Source organism: Argiope bruennichi, chromosome 9, assembly GCF_947563725.1.
Source record: "Argiope bruennichi chromosome 9, qqArgBrue1.1, whole genome shotgun sequence".
NCBI lineage: Eukaryota > Metazoa > Arthropoda > Arachnida > Araneae > Araneidae > Argiope > Argiope bruennichi.
In genome coordinates this window covers 99,144,530-99,165,806 of record NC_079159.1, presented here as the reverse complement: position 1 = coordinate 99,165,806, position 21,277 = coordinate 99,144,530, and the positions used below count along the sequence as shown (strand labels likewise).

Here is a 21,277-nt window from a genome sequence, read left to right as displayed (position 1 = left end):
TCCCCAGGACCGAGAAACATATTTGAGGAATTATGCATGTCTATCTGTGATTGTGATAACTCACAAAATCCTTTGAGATAGATAGATAAAAACTGATATATATGGCTTAACACTATATTTGTAGATTTCTATTTGATATTTTCTAAAACTGATAATTTCTAAACTGATATTTGAAATTTTGAATGAAATCCATTCAACAGAAGTCTATTTATTAATTAAATCTATAAAATAGAAAATGGATGATTGATAAAATTGGATAAAATTTGGTGCACAGATTTAACATATAAAATGTAGATATGCATCAAATTTGGAAAAAAACCCATTACAGGTGAACGTCTGTCAGGCTATATTTTCACACGCATGTAAACGTAATAACATAAAAACTCAGGCTGAAATATTTGCACTTTGTTATGTGATTTTCTGACTACATTTGCAGTTCTAAATTAAATTTTGGTTTCAATTTACCAGGAAAAAAAAGCATCCGTTTTCTAGTATTTGTGCATTAATCACATTACAACAATTAATTTCAAAAAAAAAAAAAAAAGCTAAAGACTCTAATAGTTTCTTTTGTAATTATTGTCTGCCAATGACATGAGGTTAATAATACAAGAGAAATTTATTTCAAAATATGCGAGAAAGTTTTAGACAGACGAAATCGCTTGTTACAAAAGCCTCTCTTGATACTTTTCAATACATGTGCTGAAGATAATAATAATAATATCTTTCAATGATTGTACCTCTCATTTTCTTTCTTTCTTTTTTTTCCCTCCCCTTTCTTTTTGAAAGTTTTGCATCTCGTCTTTTGATTTTTTTCTAAAAGTCAAAATTTATGATTTAAGTCAGCACTTTCTTTGTCTCAGCGTACCCACTCTCCCCCAAAAAATGAAATGCTTGCCTCTATATTTCTGGATTTAATAGTTTTATCAAACAATCCAACTATTGCAAAATTCTAAATAATATCGTTACAATATTGGGAAGCATTCAGAATATTGAACATAAAGCAATACAATCATATTCAGAGAACAAACAGTATGCAAATGTACTTATCACAATTTTCCCTTATTTTTTTTTATTGCTTTTCTTCTGGTGAATTGCCAGGGGTCATCATTTTTTAATGATCAGTCATAGTTGGCAAACGTACTTGGATTTAATCTTTCCTGATATTATTGTTCCATTCCTATATGCCCTGGTGGAATCTTTCACTTTTTTCCAAGCTTTTTATATGCAAATTTCCAGAATTACATTCCAGTTATGAATATGAAAAATAAAAATCTTAAGCTCATTTTGCAACCTAATAACTTGAAATCTATTCACATTTCTTTTACATTCGTATCTTAAGGCCCCCCCCTAGGAAAACCATTGAAAGATTTCAAGGGTTTTCTCTTGAATACCTTATATAAACTTACAATTATTCGTCATTTTTTCTAATGTCAAGTGCTAGATATAACACTTCTTTTAGCCTTGTTGTGCATAAACCTGAGAACTATTGACATAGGTATTTGAAACATTCTTTGTTTTAGTAATACTTTAATAAATAGTTTTATTAAATCTAATTTTATATGGTGGAAGTAAAATCTTCTATGGACTGATCTAATTTTTTACTTTGAATATTTTGACAGTAGGTTTCAAAGCTTTCCCCTATTCAATCTGCCAAGCTTCAGGCCAAATAAGCAAAATACATATATATTCTTTTTAAAATTTGAAATGTTTTTTTTTGTTTCATTTAATTTCCATAAATATAACAAACACAATATGGTTAATTAATTATCACTTTAGAAGTTTTTCAATTAAATGTAAAATAAATTAAAACATCAGAATTATACACATCTCTACAGCACTGAACTAAAAAAAGGTATTGATAAGTGAGCAGGAAAAATGGCAAAATATGTAAGAGGAATGATGGTGTGTAGGTACAAGAGAAGTATTTTACTATCGGACAATTTTACAGTATCCGAGGGCATATAAAAATGAAAATTTTGGAACATTTTTACAATCAATCTACGCAGAAGAAAAATGATTTTCATACAAATACTCACCTTATTTAATGAAACTATGCAAATGGAATATTTAGGGAAATAAATGGTGGTTCCACTTTTCTAGTGCACCATATATATATATTTAATGGCCAAAAAAAATGTGAAAACCTTTTGGAAAGATTATATTTTTGAATTTTGGTAAATCATAACAGCAATTTTATTTACCATAAAATTATACATCCTTTTCAAGATAATTTAACAGAATAATTTTTACAAATGGTATTTGTAACAGCAGTTACAAAGAAGAAAATGGAAACACAGGAATAATGACATACACAAAAATTCTCATTTATGACAGTTTATTGAGTAACCTTTAGCATCCCTTTTGATCTTGCAATGTCATCCCATGGATTCCCCAATGTTTTTAGTTCTTCCGCTGTTGTGATGTGATACCATGATCAAATTATTACTTTAATGAATTAAATTTTATTACTGGTATAAAAAGTTTCTCTAATCGTCTCCATAGATTTTAGATTAGGTAAAAGTCTGAGCTATAGTGAAATATAATTACTTTGACCCAGCTTTTGTATGCAAAGACAACATGACATGGAGTTGAATTCTTAAGAAGTATAAATTCCTTATCTTGTGAAAGATTGCATGCAGAAGGTAGCAGTTTAGGAATGAGTACTTAATTTATGTATTTTTGAACTTTTATATTCTCATTAATCTTGCAAATTCTCCCCACATCTTTTGCTTGGTTGTAATAACATTTAATATAACTGGATTTTGCATAACAGTAAAAAGGCATTTAACAGTAGTTGTAATGCAATCAAGATGAAAATCTTCTGTTATTGTCCTTAAATGTTTTATACTATTGCTATCATGAGATTTTGATTTCATCACTTCAAATCACATTATCCCATTGTTCTGACTTAAAATGAGGTTTTGTCCTATATAATCTCTTCAAAATTTGTTTAAGATTGTTATTATTTTATTTATTATTTTTTAAATGGAACTGAAACTTGATTAGATGGTCAAATGGTTCTTATACTCAACTTTACCTTGAATTGTACCATTTCACTTTGTTTATTCTCAGATGATCCCTCCATCTAAGTGATTTTTCCATCACTTAGATACAATCTTTTTGTTATTCTATCATAACTTAGTGTTGTGCACTTTTTCCTGCCTTTAGTAATTTAGTTTTTTATTAATTGAGTTTCCTGATTATTTTTGAAAAATTTCGAAATGTCACTTTTAGTTAAATTTTTACCATCCCCCCCTCTAAGTTCATTATAAATAAAGTCTTATTCAAGCAATAATAAGACTTTACATGGTTTTTCAAATGACCAGTCAACTCAATAGATTTATTTCAATAGAGTTATTTCTTTTATTCTTCACATTTTGAAAACTCACAAAAAGGAAGGAAATAAAAAAAAAAAGTGACCAACTTGATCACACACACACAAAAATAAAGACTACAAAAGAATGACTTTTCTTGACGCAATGCCAAAATTATACTACTTACAAGATATATACCTTATAAGATGTCTAAACACACATTTGCATTGGCTATATTCAAATGAAGAAAAGCTATGTCTTATCAATAAAATCTAGGTGCCTTTCCTTCTTCTGGTTATTTAGCTTTAACTTAAAAAAAAAAAAATGATAGCATAAAGCTATGTCTTACCAATTAATGCTAGGAGCATTTCCTTCTACTGGTTATTCAGCTTTAACTAAAGGAATAATGATAAATAAACATAATTTAATGCATTACATTCTTGGTTAAATTATCTTTAAAGTAATACGTAACTTTATGGTATTATAACAAATATCTTTATTTCAATTGTCTTCAAACTTACAAAATACAATTTTCCTAAAAGGTTTCCACAACTTTGTCACTACTCTGTATGTATATATATAAGAGTCAAATTTTTTTGGCACCATAAAATTTAGAGAGATTGAAACAAGAAATACAAATAATAAAAAAAGATTTAATTTAGTCTATGTACATTATACACATATTATTTTCAAATTTCATTCCTAATATTCTCCTATTACAAAAAATATTAATTACTAAATTTTGAAATAATCACTTTTTCTTCATGATATATTTTTTTCACTACAAAGTAAATTCTTGTCAAGGTGTATAAAGTTTTACAGTTGATCATAATTAGTAGCTGTATGGAGAAGAGATCATTCCAGGTATGGGACTGAACAAGGACAAAGACTTCTGCAAAGAGAAGAAACAACAGCAAGAGCCACACAAGTTGAGCAGCTATAGCTGGGTTTTTAAACAATGACTGTAAAGAAAAAAAAAATTAACTATTAATGAATGCATTATAAATATATAATAAGAACTGGATAATGTTGTAATCTATAAAAAGCAATTTAATACAATAAGACAATAAATTGAGCCAATATGCACACTTTGAATAATTGTTATATAAACAATAAACAGGACACATTGAATTTCATTCATCAAATTTTTATCATCAAAATCAATCATTAATTGAAGCTATGAATATGTCAAGAACCTGTTTTCTTGAAATTTTAGTGAAAACATAGTTAAAGTAAAGAGGGAATAATGAGTCACCCCCATATACATAAATTAACCAGTTTTTATTTCTGTAGGGTTTTTTTTGGGAGGGGGTCACCATAAAAGTAATAGCTATAACTTAAAACTAGCAACCATTAACAAGAGCATTTGTTGAAAGAATATACCAAAAATCAACTAATATGTTTAACAAAGTTCACAATTCCAATACTAAGCATTAAAAAAATCTTTAAAAAATAAAACAACTTATTCAAAACTCGGATATCACGACTACTGATTTTTGACATACTTCTGGATACCTATGAATGAAATTTAATATAAAGAAAGAAGTAATAATTTAGAAAAAATTTAATACAGATAATCATTATATGATCTTAAATTTTCCTTTTTACCTAAATAAATAGTTAAATAAAGTCAATCAGTAACTTCAATAAAAAAGAATTTAAATGAATCAAATTTCTATTTCAGAAAGCTAATGTTAGAAATTTAAACTAAGACAGATATTATCATACTTTAAAAGATTATTTACGTAATAAGAATTCTTTATATATAAACCAATAAATAAATAAATAAAGAGAATAAAAATAAACATATGACAAAAAAAATTAAAAATAAAATCAATATTAAATGCTATCAGTCTTTTAAATTTTATAAATTTTTTTTAATTAAACCTAAAAAACGAATGAAGTAAATTAAAATCAACAATCAAAAGATAGTAAGTAATTTGGGGTAAAGATAATGGTTTTAAAACTAATATCTAGAAATAAATAATGTTGACACAAGCAGGCTATTGGCTATATCACGTATAATTGAATATCAGTATCAACATCTACCAGTTACAACAAAACCAGGTATCAACTCAACTCATATACACATTTTCACAATAGAAATGTTTTTTTATTTCACTATTTTTTTTACTAATAAATATAAATGTCAGATTAAGATATTTTTTAGAGTACTACTTCACAATGCAATTGCAAAAATCACATATTAACATGTGATTTTGAAAATTCAGGATAGATTACTTTTTTTTTAAGCAAATGCAAAATTTCTACAGTAATGCCCCCTGTCCCTTGAAACACAAACAAAATGACCAACATAAAAATAACTTTCTTTTTTTGTGAAATGATGAATTAGCAAACACAATTTTGCAATTATAGTGGAAACAACAAACTATAAACAACAATTAGTGAAATTATAGAGTAAAAATATCCAATAACAATTGTTATATACAATAGCCAAATTAATTTAAAATAAACATACATAAAACCGTGAATGTCCAGCATGACCAGGTTCAGCTGCATTGGATATGCCTTCAGCTTTAAAAAGCTCTTTAGAGTGCTTAACTAAAGCTCCTTGATTCCACATAGCAGTCTCAGTCCACCTGAAAGAAAAATAGTGATTAAAGAAAACATCTGATATTACAATAATTTAAAATAATAATAGAAAGAATAATCACATAATACTAAATTCTCCTAGAAAAAGGTGATTTTTTTCAATCATTGTAACTTTGACTTTTTTTATTTAACTATCACAAGAAAATGATTTATTTATTCAACAAATGAATCCACTAAAATGATTTATGTATATAGTACATCAAATAATAAAACATAAATTATGTGAAGTAAATTTTAAAGCTAGCTCTTTTAAAAACTGGTTTACCTAGCAAAAATTTGTATATTATCAGCAAATAACTAAAAAATTAAATTGTCAGAATACAATGTTTCAACTTAAATATTAATAGGAATCTCCATCATGAATTTCATCATTTTCTGCAATGGAATAATTGTACATAAAAGAATAATATAATTTGGTAGCTAATGTAAATAAATTGATAGGTGTCTTTTTCTTTATTTATTTAAAAAAAAAAAAACGAAAATAAGAAACGAAATAAATAATTAAATGTTCAATACATATACAGTACACTCCCGATTATCCGCGGAATTGGGTGGCACGGCCGCCGCGGATAACAAAAATCGCGGATAATCCGATAAAAGCTAAAAACGGGTATAGCAAAAGAGGAAACAGCCATTCCAACTTTGAAAAATTGTTTTATATACAATAAAACGTAAAATAAACAGCAGGAAATGTTTAACTAACGCTTAATATTTTAGTATATCACTCAAAACTAGCCTAAAATGCATTTTGTTAATGAAAACAGAAAAGTGCTTTGTACTTACAAGAGGCGTCAAGGATACACAGAAAAATTAATACATATGTACTGTTTTAATACTGTAATGTATTATGTAATTACAAAAGCATAACTGTAAAACTATACCTTTTTGAAGAAATCAGTCATTTGTGTTTGCTTCTTGCTTTGGAAGCATTTTCTCTTTGCTTGGAAGAAAAAAATAAAAAACTTAGTGCGGCAGGCGCGGATAATCCACTCCGCGGATAATCGGGAGTCTACTGTATTAAAATTATAATATGATAAACATTATTATAACAGACTATGTGCTTCAAACACACACACAAAAAAAGTTTCAGAAAATCTATTTTTATCTGAGAATATCTGCAAGTGTTTTTGTTTGCTATTTTCATTACAATAATATATATTATGCACATGTTTCAAAAGATGTCTATATGTATTAAAACTCACGTGCTATACGGAACATGCACATTTTTTATTTCAACTCTCTGCCATCTTCCTAAGTGCAGGGCCGCCTTATGAAGTACATCACAATATTTAGGAGGAAAACAATGTGATATATACAATGTGAAACAACCAATTCCAGTAAAAACACCATACTGAGTGACAAAATGTACATCATAATGCAATGTATTCTGCAAGGAAAAAAAAATCTTTTAGAACAATTGATGTATTAAAATGAAAGATGTGAAATAAGTTTTTATCATACTGAAAATAGATAGGATAATTACAAATAAATTAACTTAATAGTAATAAAATATTATTAAAAATCATAATCATGACAATAGTAAAAGCTTCTGATTTTTATATGATATGCAAATTTATGTTAGACCATTAACAACATAGTAATTTAAGATACAGCATAATAGAGGAAAAGAAAGTATGGATTCTATCCTCATGTTAAATATTATTTGAAAAATTGGAGACTAATATGCCCCTTAGTAATTTAATTGCTTGCTGCATTTTGGTAGAAAGTTTTCCATCTACCAGAATGCAGCAAGCAATTCATTACTATTCTAAAAGAAACCAACATAGACTAATTTACTTAAGAATCTTCCAGGAAGATAATCTTATCCTATAAAGCTAAATTATACTTTTACTTCTGATGCTCCAAGGTCAGTTTGAGCAACAGAATATGCCATTTTTAAAATCATAGTCCTTAATTAATAAACTTGGTAAGAGATGACTTCCCATAGACTATATTAGGAAAATTGGATTTGCTAATTATTGAGGCACATAAATCATAGAAACAGATTTAGAATTTTTAGAACAGATATAGTTGGATTTAGAATTTAGGAGTAGAGAGCAAATGACCAGTAATGACATATCTAGATATCATAAGTTCTTGAATGAAATAAAAATTGGTAAAATCAGATCATTGGAAACGGCTAGGGAACTGAATCTTTGGTGTTGCCAGTTTTTTATGTATACAGATGTACAATTCAACCAGCAACAATATATATTTCTAAAAGCAAATTATATTCTTCAAATTAACAGAGCAATTTATTATTTCTAAGTTATTTTTCACTTTTACACTCTCAAAAGAATAATAATAATAAATAAATTATTATAAAAGACATTTCACTCTCATTTAACTACAAATTTAGAATTTTTGTTTTCTGCTTAAAGAGTGGTTCCCAATTAATTCGATTCTTCCCATCTTTTCTGAATTCAGATTTTCCCAAACAACCTAATGTAAATCTTTTATATTTATTCTTTGCAAAACCTTAAATAACTTTTGTATACATTAAGTAAAAATAGCCAAAACACATTCTAGATTACATTAAAATATATTGAAAAAAATTAATAAAAATAATAATCAGTGGAACTGAAGAATCTGCTTACACTATATATTTTTTCAAATCAGAATTAAATTAGTCACAACTACCTTCATCGAAATTACAAATTGATTTTCCTGCAATAGTATGATTTTATGATAACAACTGCAGAAACAACTTACTGATTTTATGCCATAGCTCCATACAAATAAGAAGCCCCAAATTGAATTAAAATTGTATGAGCTTTAACACTAAAGAAAGGATATTTTAACTATAAAAAATTAATTAATGGATAATGAAAATAAATCCTTTTTCACTAAATAGTTTGTATAACAAAACTACAACTAGCTCTAATTTATGGTGCCCAAGTTTCAACTTCTAGTAATAAAATTTTTCTATGCTGCACACAGAGCATTAAGAAATTCTAAATATGCTATTAAAATACAATTAAAATTATACAACATCTCATGGTGCCCACTGAGGAAGTCATAACTCTCCAAGATACAATAGTGCATACAGCAACATAAAAAGTAAGTTTAAAGATGAATAATTTGCTTTTACTACATACTTTTTCAATAAATTAAAAGAAATTAAATTTAAATATATTTTATATCATTTATTAATGTTGGAAAAAAAAAAAAACTAAGGACAAATCAAGAATATTTGTTTCATTCATAGCAAACTGTTAAAATTCAATACTGTCCTAGTTACTAGAGAAGTTTAGTAACTTCACATTCAACCCAGTTTGTAGATCAACTTTGTATCACAGATGCAGATTTCCATATATTTGGCAACAAGAAAATTGTTTAGAGATAAATTCTTAACATACTTTCAAAGAAGAACATTTAATGCATATTAGGAATGCTAATTTAATATATTATTAATTACAATAACTTGTTTCATGATTTCATTTGTTTGTTATACACTCACAAATAAATAGATTGTCTGATTTTTTTTTTTTTTTTTTTTTCAGATTTGGCATGAATATGCTTTAAAGTTACAAAAACCAATGCATATATAACGATTTTTATTTTTTAATTCTATTTCAAGATAGCCAACTTTTTCATAATTTCAATGTTTAGCAAATCAATGGTGAATTTGGCAGTTTAAAACATTTTAGTCATTCTAGTAATGATAAGATATTTAATTGCAATTTTATTAATACTGTTAAAAGCAGACATCTAATTGTAATTTTATTAACACTCGTAAAAGAAGACATTTCATTGCAGTTTTGTGACTACCAATAAAAGCAGACATGTAATTACAGTTTTGTAAAATACTAATAAAAGCAAGACATGTAACTGTAATTTTCTTATAATTGATAAAGGCACAGTATTATTTAGATTTGAAGTCTATTATTATAGACCATAGCCTCATCTAAGCATCTTTATTCAAGTCCTTAAGTACTTTGATATCCATTAATTTAACTTTTTCACCCCTATGGGATAACAGCCTTTGTCGCTACAGTTTATATTCAAGATTCAAGTCTATTATTCATAGAATTAATAGTTAGGAAAATACCTAGAGCAATCAATACTCAGCATAAAATAAGATTATTAGAATAGTATCCATCCAACCAATATTTCTAAAAAAATTATTAAATGGAACTTAAATTGCAAAATGAATGAAATTCAAAAATAACTGATTACCAATATTTAAATATGATTTTAACATTTATTTTTTATGCTTAAAAATGACAAAATATAAAATATTCAACTATATGCAGTCAATATCTCTATAGTTCTATATAAAAGCAACAATAATAGTGCACAAATGAATTTATCATTTCATTTCAGTAGCTAAAAATAAGCATTTGATAAAGCATACTTACTGGCGAAAAATAGCATGGCAAGAAAGTGGCATGATAAACGACAAGGAAGGAATTAAACAGAACTTGTTTCAAACGAATATTAAAGTCATTTCTCAATGTCTCAACTTCTTCTCGTATTGTCTCTGCTGACATAGAGCATACATGATGGATTACAGAGTTGTTTTTATTATTTGCTGCCGCATTCTTAGATTTTACAGCAGGTATCTTTTCCACAGATGGGGGTGATTTAATTTCCAAAAATTTTGTAACATTAGTACCAAGTGCAGAAACATACACAACAAATCTACAATATAAAACAAATACATAACTATTAGCTTCTTTGAAAATGATTTTCAATAACAAAAAAGTATTCATATGCAAGATAAAATTCAGTTTAAAAAACAACTAACAAAATTTTAAATAATTACATTGGCAAAAAAATGTATCACATTTCAGTAATATTTTTAAATTTTAAAAATAATAAAATTACAAAATTAGAAAAAATTTAAAGACATAAATCAAATAATTAACAAGGAGGTAAACTCCAAATTTACTGGTGGAAACATGATCTCACAAAAATGCAAACAAATTTATGAAATAAATTTTGTTTTACATGCATGCCTGTAATATACTTCCTTTATGCATATTAAAAGTATCTGAAATATATAGTACATTAAATAATGCAAATTTGTTTATTACAAAGTCAAAAAATTGCAATAATGATTTAGTTCAGTTAAATTCTTTCACTTGAATATATCTTTAAAACTAGTCAAACACTCATGATCAATTTTCCCAACTATTATATGTTAACTGAAAAAAAATATCCCAAACTTCATTATAGGATTAAAAATATGTCTAAATTAAATATTAGAAATTAACCCATAATGCATATATACAAAAATTATGAAAAATTAGGCTTTCTTTACAAAAAACAAAAACACTTACGGATAGATAAGAAAGACTATACTCAAAATTCCATGCTCTAAGGTCACAAAATAGAAACAGAATAATAAAACTGGAGCAAGGCAAGTAATGATCAAAATATGAATACAGAGGGTACATGTTGACTGGTAAGATGATGGAAAACAAACACTGCAAAGCTATAAGATATTTTCAATACATCTCATAAATACATTTCAATACATTTCTTATATAGTATGAATAAACTATACATTAACAAAACATCATAAAAGTATCAAGATAGAGTGTTTTAATTAAATTTTATAAGTAAGTAAAATACAAACTTTATATGTAATTAAAAATTATAACCTCATATTTTTAAATGAATAAATGACTATCATTTTTAAATATCATCATTACATACATAAGACATTAAAAACATGAGAAATATTATGCACAAATTCAAAAAACAGAAACATCATGAAATTTCAACAAATTAAACAAAAACATGATTTACAAATATAAATCATACTATAAAAATTCAGAAAGCGAAAAAGTAATTTCAAAATAAGACGTCAACTAACCTTTTTTAAAATGGACACTGGTATTCTTCTACTAAGCATTATTAAATTTATTGTCAATACATAATAATCAATCAGGTAATAATTCTGCAAAAGCAAAGCATCATCTTTTAGAAAAAATAATTAATGATTATTTATGAAATTTTGCATATAAATATATTTTGCTTACTAGAAAATCCTCATTGTGAGAATAAGGTAACCAAAATACACTACTATATAAATTTATATACTGTCCAGCCATAGCAAAAAGGCTCAGAAGTAATGCATCCATTTCAAAATGAAAGTCACTATTAAGTGGAATTTCTGGCATAGGTATGTGTTTGGGAGGGAGTACTTGAGGTTGAGTAGGTAAATCTGAGTGCCTGTAAAAGAAATATTTTTTTTTAAATAACTGTATAAGGTTGATTGCAATTCCATTAAAAAAATTACAATTGTAAAGGGAATAAAAATATGATTTCAAATTATTAAGAACATAAGTATGATGCATATACATACACAAATAAACATATATATCTAAACAATTTCAATAGTGAAGTAAAAAGTGTATGTATTTTTTTATTCATTAAAAATTAATTCAAGTATTACTATTTCACTTTACAAAAGTTGTTTTTTAATTTTGTTTTTAAAGTTTCTCATCATTTAATTCAGCAAGATTGACTTCCTTAAAAGTTTCTCGCATACTTTCTAATAAACTTGTCATGCCAGCGAACGCCTTGCACGCATTGGTGTACAATAGTTAAGAAATGTTAACTTTTGGTGTGAATTCATCATTTTTGTTGAACTATCGTGTCATCCTTGGCGAATTATTTGGCGATTAATTTCTGGTATCGTTAATAGTATCGAAAATCGAATTTGTGCTTTAGGGCACGTTTTTGAAATGAAAGCAAAATTTGACAAAACTGACTTGTAGTCCACAAAAAACTGTACTAAATTTGATATATTTAAGTCATTGCATTTTTGAATTATCGCGTTAACATGTTTCTGAAAATACAAACCGACAGGCAGTCAATCCGTAAATGGATAAGTCTCAAACTTTGGCAGTTGTCTGCATTACAGATGTTAAAACTGTGTATTGAATTTTATGCAACTAGTTCTTTCAATTTTGTAATTATTGTGTTTACATATAATCGGACTTCCTCTGAACAAATTTTACTGAAAATTTGAAAGAAATTTGCAAATTTGGTGTAAAGATCATATATCAAATTTCAACAATCTAGCTCACATCATTTTTGAGTTATCTTTATTAAGCGATTAAGAGACTAAGGTACATAAATATTTAATTGAAAATTTTAGAGAGCATTACTCCTGGCGAACCAGCTGGTCGGCAAAGGCGACTGGTATAAATATGACAATGGCGATGATATAAGAAAATTTCACAATGAATGTAAACTCTTCATGTGTTTCTTTAGATTGGACAATTTTCAATTCTGTACTTATATTAAATTCTCAAAATATTTAAGAATGTTTATCCTTTACTAACAAAATTTCAAAAAATTATAGATCCACTTTTAACCAAAAAATAAAACAGCATAAAGCTTGTACAAAAGAGCGAAAAATATGATGGAGTTTTTCTAAAAAAATGTTTACTGAAATGATAAAGTGGGGGATATAAAAATATTGATCCAATATATTTAAATGATAAAGATTAAATAATTGATATTAAATTACAACTTAAGAAATCAACAATGGTATTTTTTATCTATAAAATAAATTTTTTAGATATCTCATAAGTTCTAAATGAGTCAAGTGGATTTTCTCAAGAGAAAGAAAGAAGGAGGCTCAATAACTTGTGATGTTTGTCTTTTATTGAATCATTTGATAAAAGTCCAACAAATAGAGCTTGTGCGTGACTTTGTTTGCACTTGATATCTTTACAACTTGATTACAATAAATAAGTCATCACAGTCAAACGGGAAATAGCACAATATTTTCTTCCGCATTTCTTAAATCAAAATTTCTGAATTTGGATATATTTACTAAACAGCACACAGAAACATTTAAAATTTTAGAATTGCACTCGCAATTTAATAGTAATAAAAGAAATTGCGAGTGCATCTGCCTGTTGGCACTCTACAGAATAGATTGGCCAAAGGATTTTAAAATGGCTCTGAATACAGAAAGTTGAAATGCCTCAGAGAGTTTTTTTTTTCTTCCCCCTTTAAAATTTTACTTAATTAAAAAAGTGAAATTTTGGCATTTTCAAGCGCATACTTAAGAAACTATTATTGTATTTAATGATAAGTTAATTTTTAAAAATGTCGTTTTAATGAAACCAATTTATAGTTATGCAAATTTTTCCTAATTTTTTACAATTCTTTAAAAAAAAATTTCACCAAATTTTGGAAAATAAATTGCATAGTTCGTATGGAATTCAAATCATTTTCATTTTTTTATCACATTTTTAATCGCATTATTTCGAAAAGCAAAGAAATATTCAGTTTATTATCTACACAATTGACATGTACAATAAGAAAATGAAATTACAGAATTATAAAAGAATATATGCATTTGGAATATAGATGATCTGGTAATTGCATTTCTAATAGTGTTTGATTCCATTAGGAAAGGTCGAGTATCCAATGAATAAATTAAGTATATGGCTATTAAAATAACAGGGCTTTAGTGTCTATCTCATTTTGATGTTAAAAAAATACCTTATTGACAGAATAATGAGCATTGAGATATTTAGTTGAAATTAAACACAATCAATAATCCAGGAGAACTACCTGGATGTCAGAGGCGGCCAATATAAAATAAATTGAAATAAATATTAAAATTGTATCTTATTTTAACTAACTTCAAACTATTTTATTAAATTAAAAAAATAGCTTTAAAAACATATAGAATTATTTAACATGATAGATTAAAAATCGTAATTTTTTTTAAAAAAATTGTATTACATTGTTAAGTAAAACGTAAATTTTGAAATATTTGAATTAAGAAACTGAGTTGCAGAAAACTTCATTTAAAATGCATAATAATAACAGCAGAACGAGAAAAAAAAAATATTATAATACTCAGAATATCACTCATCATGTGTTTTTTACTTTCTCGTATACGAAGTATAGAGAAAATATTGTAATCGTCAAAAAATTCGAACTCGAGATTTTGACAAATCTCCACGTTTTACACCTCCCTGAGCTCGAAAAACACATTTTTGGAAAGTGTCTATCTGCTTGTGACAAAGTTAATTCAAACACGCTTTGACCTAGACGGTTGAAATTTTTTTACGCCAAATTTCAATCAAACTCCGTTTAGACGAAGTCTATCTGTCTGGCTGTTCGAATAAAAGTTGACAGGATAACTGCGAAATGAAGGAATACAGACAGTTAAAATTCGGTACACAGATTTACATCTATAGGTTAGTCAGCTGACACAGTCTGAGTCAAATTCATAGAGGAGTTGATCGTCTGTCGGTTTGAACTTTCAGAAACATGTAACGCGATACTTTTTTTAAAAAAAATGACTTAGATATATCATATTGGGGGGGGGGTGATTTTTGTGACTACAATTGTATTTTAATATCAAATTTTTGCTTCAATCAGTTTGAATGAATGCATCTAAAACTCAAATTCGATTTTCGGATACTTTTAATAGCATAAAAAGCTTTAATTACCGAAAAACTCAGTAAGGATCACACGATATATTCACTAAAACTGCTAAAAGTTAATATTTTATAAGGATAGTAGACCAATGCCATGCAAAGCATTGTCTGGGATAACACATTTATTAGAGAGCATGCGAGACAGTTTTGGGGTGACCAATCCCGCTAGTTTTAGCTTCAAATTAAAGCAGATATAAACAAGAATACAAAAATTTTATTTTGTAACCAAATGAGATGAAAGAATTAAAATTTTGCTCCACCGTTACATTTTAAATATATGCGTTAACAATTTGAGTTGAAAAAAATATAAAATATGTCTAAGATGAGACAAAATGATGCTGATTTTAAAGTGGTTTCATGTTAATTTATGTAAATTCATTCTTTTTGTAAAGGTTAAAAAATTGACGCCCAACTCGAGAATTTGAATACAGGAGATTTTGACAAAAAATTTGAAATAAATCCTTTCAGCAAAGATCAGAAAACAAGATTTTTATGTATTTCAAGTTTGCAACAAGATTGGACACAATCAACAGATCATCTGCATTCGATGAAATTAATAGCTTTGAAGAGTATGAATAACTTTAAACAATCATTACTATAAATTCATTCAAATTGGATGAATACTAGGCAAATACTTGCTAGATCGAAAAATAAATCTATTCAGACGAAAATTGTAAAATCATTGTCTTGGAATTCTAACTCTTATTTGAAGAATTGCAGAAGAAAATGAAAAAGAAAGAACTACTTCTGAGAAATAAATTTCTCTGCAGAATAAAAAAGGGTTACGAACATAGAGCTGATATATATGATATGCATAGCTCTATGGTTACTAAGGAAAGAGAGGTCGTTCGAATTAAACGAGCTTAGGTTACAAGTTGTGATGCAGACTAGTAACAATGTAAATGAAGCTAATTAATTGAATTTTTACATTGATATTCTTTTCTTTCTTTCTTCTTGACCCAAGATTTTGATTTTAAAGAGAATGATAATAATCTATATTTGAAAGGCATTTAAGTTCTTTGAAAATGTAAATTGTGCATTTAATAGCCTTTACCCAAATGATACATCTGAATTAATTGCGAGAGAAGCAGATAAAGATGCTCAAAATTAAGAATATAATAAAGTTTTACTTTCAAAATGATTTAAGTTGAGCGCAGAAAGATGCTGATATTTTTTTTTTTTCAAAACATCGGGGAAATGTTGATAGTGCCTGGAAGTGCCTTTTTATCAGATTATTTATTTTGAACTGAGAAACTTCTTTGAACGTTGGATACAAGAATTAGAAGATACAACGTTTGGTTAATTGTAAGTTATATTCTATGCTTAAAAACTGCGAATGAAATCAAGGAAAAAACACCTCCCGAGTATATAGAGCACTTCTTGACTGTGGACATGATTAGGTTATAGGGTTGGGCCAGCGATACTGTATCAAACTGATACAGACTAAGAATATCAGGTATTTGGTATCGGTGTTTGGACTCAATCTCCTATTTCATTTTCAATCGGGTGATACTAAAATAATCTGATAAAAATAAAGCCCGATTTCGCAATCCCCCCTCGGTGTTGTTATTAGCATGTTTGATATTTTTAATTACATATACTACTTCCCCAACCAATGCTTACCCTTCACATGTAACAGTGCATTGAAGAATCATTGCCTCCTTCTGTACTAACTATATCAACAAAGACCTTCCTTTCTCCACCTCACCTATATGCCAATCACTGTCAAAACCAAAGCCACCGGCATATCGTCATTAATATCTCTTCTGAAGAAACGAAATTCCAATTTCGAATTATATTCTTATCAGTATTAGTTACAAGGCACAAGTGCGGGAACAGATACCTTCCGAATATCCAACTTCATTATGAAGGGAAAAGAATAGGTTATGGCTGTATCAGGTACAATCTAGTATCATCATCAACCTGTACTTGATACAGTAAAACTGGATATCAACCATCTCTCTAGTTATGATGATATGCTTTACGAATTCCAACCAATTGGTCAGATAGTCAATAAAGATTACTATTGGAGTGTTTTGAGCTTTTGAGCGAAATAATTCGCTGAAAACGCTCTGAAATGTAGCGAGAAAAGTCATGGTTTTTGTACCACGATAACATGCCTTTTCACAGTGTAATTATTATTCATAAGTTTTTAAACAAACTTCCAACAAATAACGATTCACCAATTCCTTATTCATTAATTTAATAAAAGAAAATTCACAATTAAAGAAGTTTCACAAAAACGATTTTAAGCATGTTATGAATATTGGAAAAAAACATTGGTAGAAGCGTATTGCAGTCAGAGGAAATTACTTTGAAAGAGATACAGTAAATTTTGATTAATAAATTGATACCTTTTGTTTTATGCCACCATTACGGGTATTTTTTGATCTCACTAGTATGCAACAAATTTATCCAAAAGAGTGTTTTTCAGTTTAATGTTATAAGATCACATACATGACTAAAAGACTTTTCAGCCATTATATTTTAAATGTATGTATTAGTAACATGTTTCCAAAAAGAAATAAAATATGCCAAAAATATAGTAAGAAGAGGCTGATTATAAAATGAATTAATGTAAATTTATGTAAATATTTATTTAGTCTTTTTACAAAAGCTAAACTTTTTTTAAATAAGCAAATAATAAATGTTGTTTAAGTTATTTTTCATTTTAAAGCTCTTTTAATGATGAATGCTGTACTAATTCATAATATAGAATATATACATTATAGTATTTATGTCCATATGCTATTGTATATTTTTGGTAAATATATCTTAAATGTAGACTCAATAACTCTAATGTGCCTCTCTGTATTAGATAGTATATTAGAGATGATGAGTTTGCATATAAGACATATTTACTAAAGAACTTTACTTTGAGAAATGCTGTCCACCATTAAATACATATTTACAACTTTTGTACCAACATCACATATTAAATTTCATGTATCTAGCTGAAAAATGGATAAACTATAGCCTTTAGTCCAGATGCTGTCCTTTCAAAGCTTCTATATGGGCCAGCACTGATTTTTTTTATTAAGAGTATAGGAATTTTAGAAGTATCAAAAATGCTATTATAGCAAAACAGAGTGTTAAAAAAACACTTACAGCTTAATTCACTGCATTAGAAATAAAATTTTAAAGTAATATTTCTTGTGCACTAACTGAACTTCATAATAAATTATATATGTTTAGACGGCAATAAATTTGGGCATTGGATTAGAGAAGTTTAGCACTCCATCAAAACTGTAATGAGAAATTTCAGAGGCTACAACAGAGCAAAAATATTCATCTAATAAAAAATTAAGGTGAAAAAAAAAAGCATATGTTCTTTTGATTAATGAATGCATAGTTACATTAACATTTTAACACTTACAGTATAATAAAACTTTCATTTTATTTATTCATTTAATACAAAAATGTAATAACATACTTAATACTTAACTTAATATAACAAAATAAACAGATAAACACTTTGTATTTTAAGATAAAATTTTAAAATTTTGGTTTAAATATTAGCATTAATAGTTAATCTGAAAAAACATTATGATATCAGATATCACCTACTTTATTAATATTAAAATAATTTTTTTGTGCACTTAATTTAACATTTTCTTACTATTTGTATTTGTATACATAATTTCTGATCAAATTTTCAGATTTATGAAACATTTTAAAATCACTGGATATTTAGTTATAAGCCAAAATCATATTTTTACTTTTAACATATTTAAAATTATAATTATATAAAATTTTTTTGGTTCAAAACTAAAATAAAAGCAAAAATCAAGAATAAAACTCAGTATGGTAAATTAGTAAGCATCCTTGGATGAATAGTGTCTGTGTTATAACCTAATTAACCCATTTGGCAAGATAGGTTTTTTTGTTCTTATTTAGCTACTCATAAATAATTTGTTCATTTCTGATCTAGCTCACAGTGGTTTTAAATTAAAATGTTCACATACTCACAGTCTATCTGCCAACAAGTTTGGCCTGAAATTCAAGTAGGGCCAACAGTTTTGATGTAAAATAACACATTAAAATTAGTCCAATTAGCATGTCATATTTCTGGACTATTTCAAACACATGGACAGACACAATGACAAATAGTCAAGAAATCGGCAAATTCATTGAAAATTTGTAATTTACAATTTTGATATAAAGACTTCATACTATTTTTTGAGTTTTCATGTCCAAAAATACACATAATTCCCACCCTCTTCTCCAGAAACGTTTATAGCTATTTTTTTTAATTTTTTTTTTGCTTCACTTGGAGAAAATATGAATTTGACAAAATATAGGTGAATTTTTTTCAACAGTTACAATATTTTCACATTATACAAGTTTTTTAAAAATATTTTTCAAGATTTCCCAAAAGTATTCCTAGCATAAACTAAACAATAATACAGTTTAAAAAGCATCTTATCTTTTTGTGATGATTAAAAAAAGAGCTGTATTAGTAGAATGCTGATTTAATATTGTACTAACTGAAATCAGTCTAATGTCAATTTCTTTTATATATATATATAGAGAGAGAGAGAGCAAAGTAGTTATTTAAAAAAAAAATTCAATAGATAATTGTTTAAAAGTTTTAAGAACTTTTCTCTTAGTTTAAAAACCTAAAATAAACACTTATCAAAATAGTGATGCAATTGAACCTAATTTTTACAAAATTTCAAAGGAATACAATTGGAAGCTAAATGTATATGTGGTTTAATCATTCATAATTTATTCTTATTCTTCTCATTATAAATAACTTATTTCTCTATAAATTAAGAATTAATCATCAATGTGAAGCTAAAAATATCTTGGGTGTGTATATTATATAAGCTTGGGTGTGTATATTATATACATATATATATTTGTAAAATGTAATGTTTTTTTCACTAATTCTATGATAGTTGCAGACATATACAAATTTTAATACAAATTGTTTCAATCTCATTCTGCAAAATGTTTATTCTGTTTGTCTAGCAGCGCTAAGAAATTGGAGCATACAACAATCTAAATGCAATGCAAGAATTTAACTTATGGAATATTTTTTCTTTTATATTTTTTTTCCTTAAACCCTAAACTTTTTTATATTAAGAATTCTTGAATACATTTAAGTCAGGGCAGCAATAAATAAGAATTTGTCACTTTTAACAAGAACCTAATTTTCCAGTTTAGTTGCTTAAAATAAAAATGAGTGAGGAATCTGATAATTAGAAAACAAAGAAGTAGCAAAAAAATAGAATGTAATTATAATTCTTCTATTAATAAGAATTTATTAGACAGTTTCAGGAATTAAATTATTAACAAACATGCACATGAAAGTACAGTTTAATAAAAATTATGTACTTATTTCAAAGGAACGCAAAATGCCACATAACTACATTATCATTTGAATTTACTTTTTGTTTCATTGGTTCAGAAAAATTGCTTTCCAGTCAGAATAGCTAAGAAATTATTAAAAAAATTTTGAATTAAAAATCTGTTTTAGATTAATGTTTACAATATGAATGGCAGTCTTCGTAATTTTTTTACTTCTTTTAACAGCTGTTGCATAGCTGCAATACATTTAAAAAATATTACTGACACAAAAGTCTTACCTATCATCAGATGCATGAGCATGATGTTTGAATGAACTTGATTTTGCATTTCTTCTACCACCCGGCATTTTCGAAATTAATGTTTTGAATTTCAGTTATTTCTTAATTTAAAATTTACTCTCAGAAAATGCACTGCAAAAATCAATTACATATTATAAAATTAAAATGAAATGAAATTCGTTTATAAATTATAAGCTCTGAAAGCTTATAAAATCTAATTAATATACATATCGTGGAATCTAAAGACAACAACAATTTGACTCATAAACAAACAAGTCGTAAACAAAGTTAAAGTTAACGGACGTGAAAAGAAAACCGAAAATGGAATCTTAAA

At 26.9% G+C, this 21,277-nt stretch overlaps 1 protein-coding gene across 1 annotated transcript; it reads right to left on the bottom strand.

Moving 5' to 3' along the window:
- Positions 1 to 3,949: 3,949 nt before the first annotated feature.
- LOC129984288 (transmembrane protein 39A-like) lies at positions 3,950 to 21,209 on the bottom strand. The gene is made up of 8 exons (XM_056094147.1): positions 20,944 to 21,209; positions 11,918 to 12,110; positions 11,752 to 11,835; positions 11,213 to 11,367; positions 10,289 to 10,571; positions 7,130 to 7,314; positions 5,794 to 5,914; positions 3,950 to 4,276 (listed from the first exon to the last, which is right to left on the bottom strand). Exons 1-8 carry the CDS (start codon positions 21,009 to 21,011, stop codon positions 4,043 to 4,045), a joined length of 1,323 nt encoding a protein of 440 aa, XP_055950122.1. The 5' UTR covers positions 21,012 to 21,209; the 3' UTR covers positions 3,950 to 4,042.
- Between the last annotated feature and the right edge of the window lie 68 nt (positions 21,210 to 21,277).

Bases quoted from the DNA above. Each gene is read 5' to 3' on its own strand.
- LOC129984288 (XM_056094147.1), bottom strand. From the start codon at position 21,011: ATGCCGGGTGGTAGAAGAAATGCAAAATCAAGTTCATTCAAACATCAT. The intron at 10,572-11,212 runs GTAAGTGTTTTT...TTTATATTGTAG, and splicing joins ATAGTCTTTCTTATCTATCC to ATTTGTTGTGTATGTTTCTG. The intron at 5,915-7,129 runs GTGAGTTTTAAT...TTTTTCTTTCAG, and splicing joins GTGCATGTTCCGTATAGCAC to GTGGACTGAGACTGCTATGT.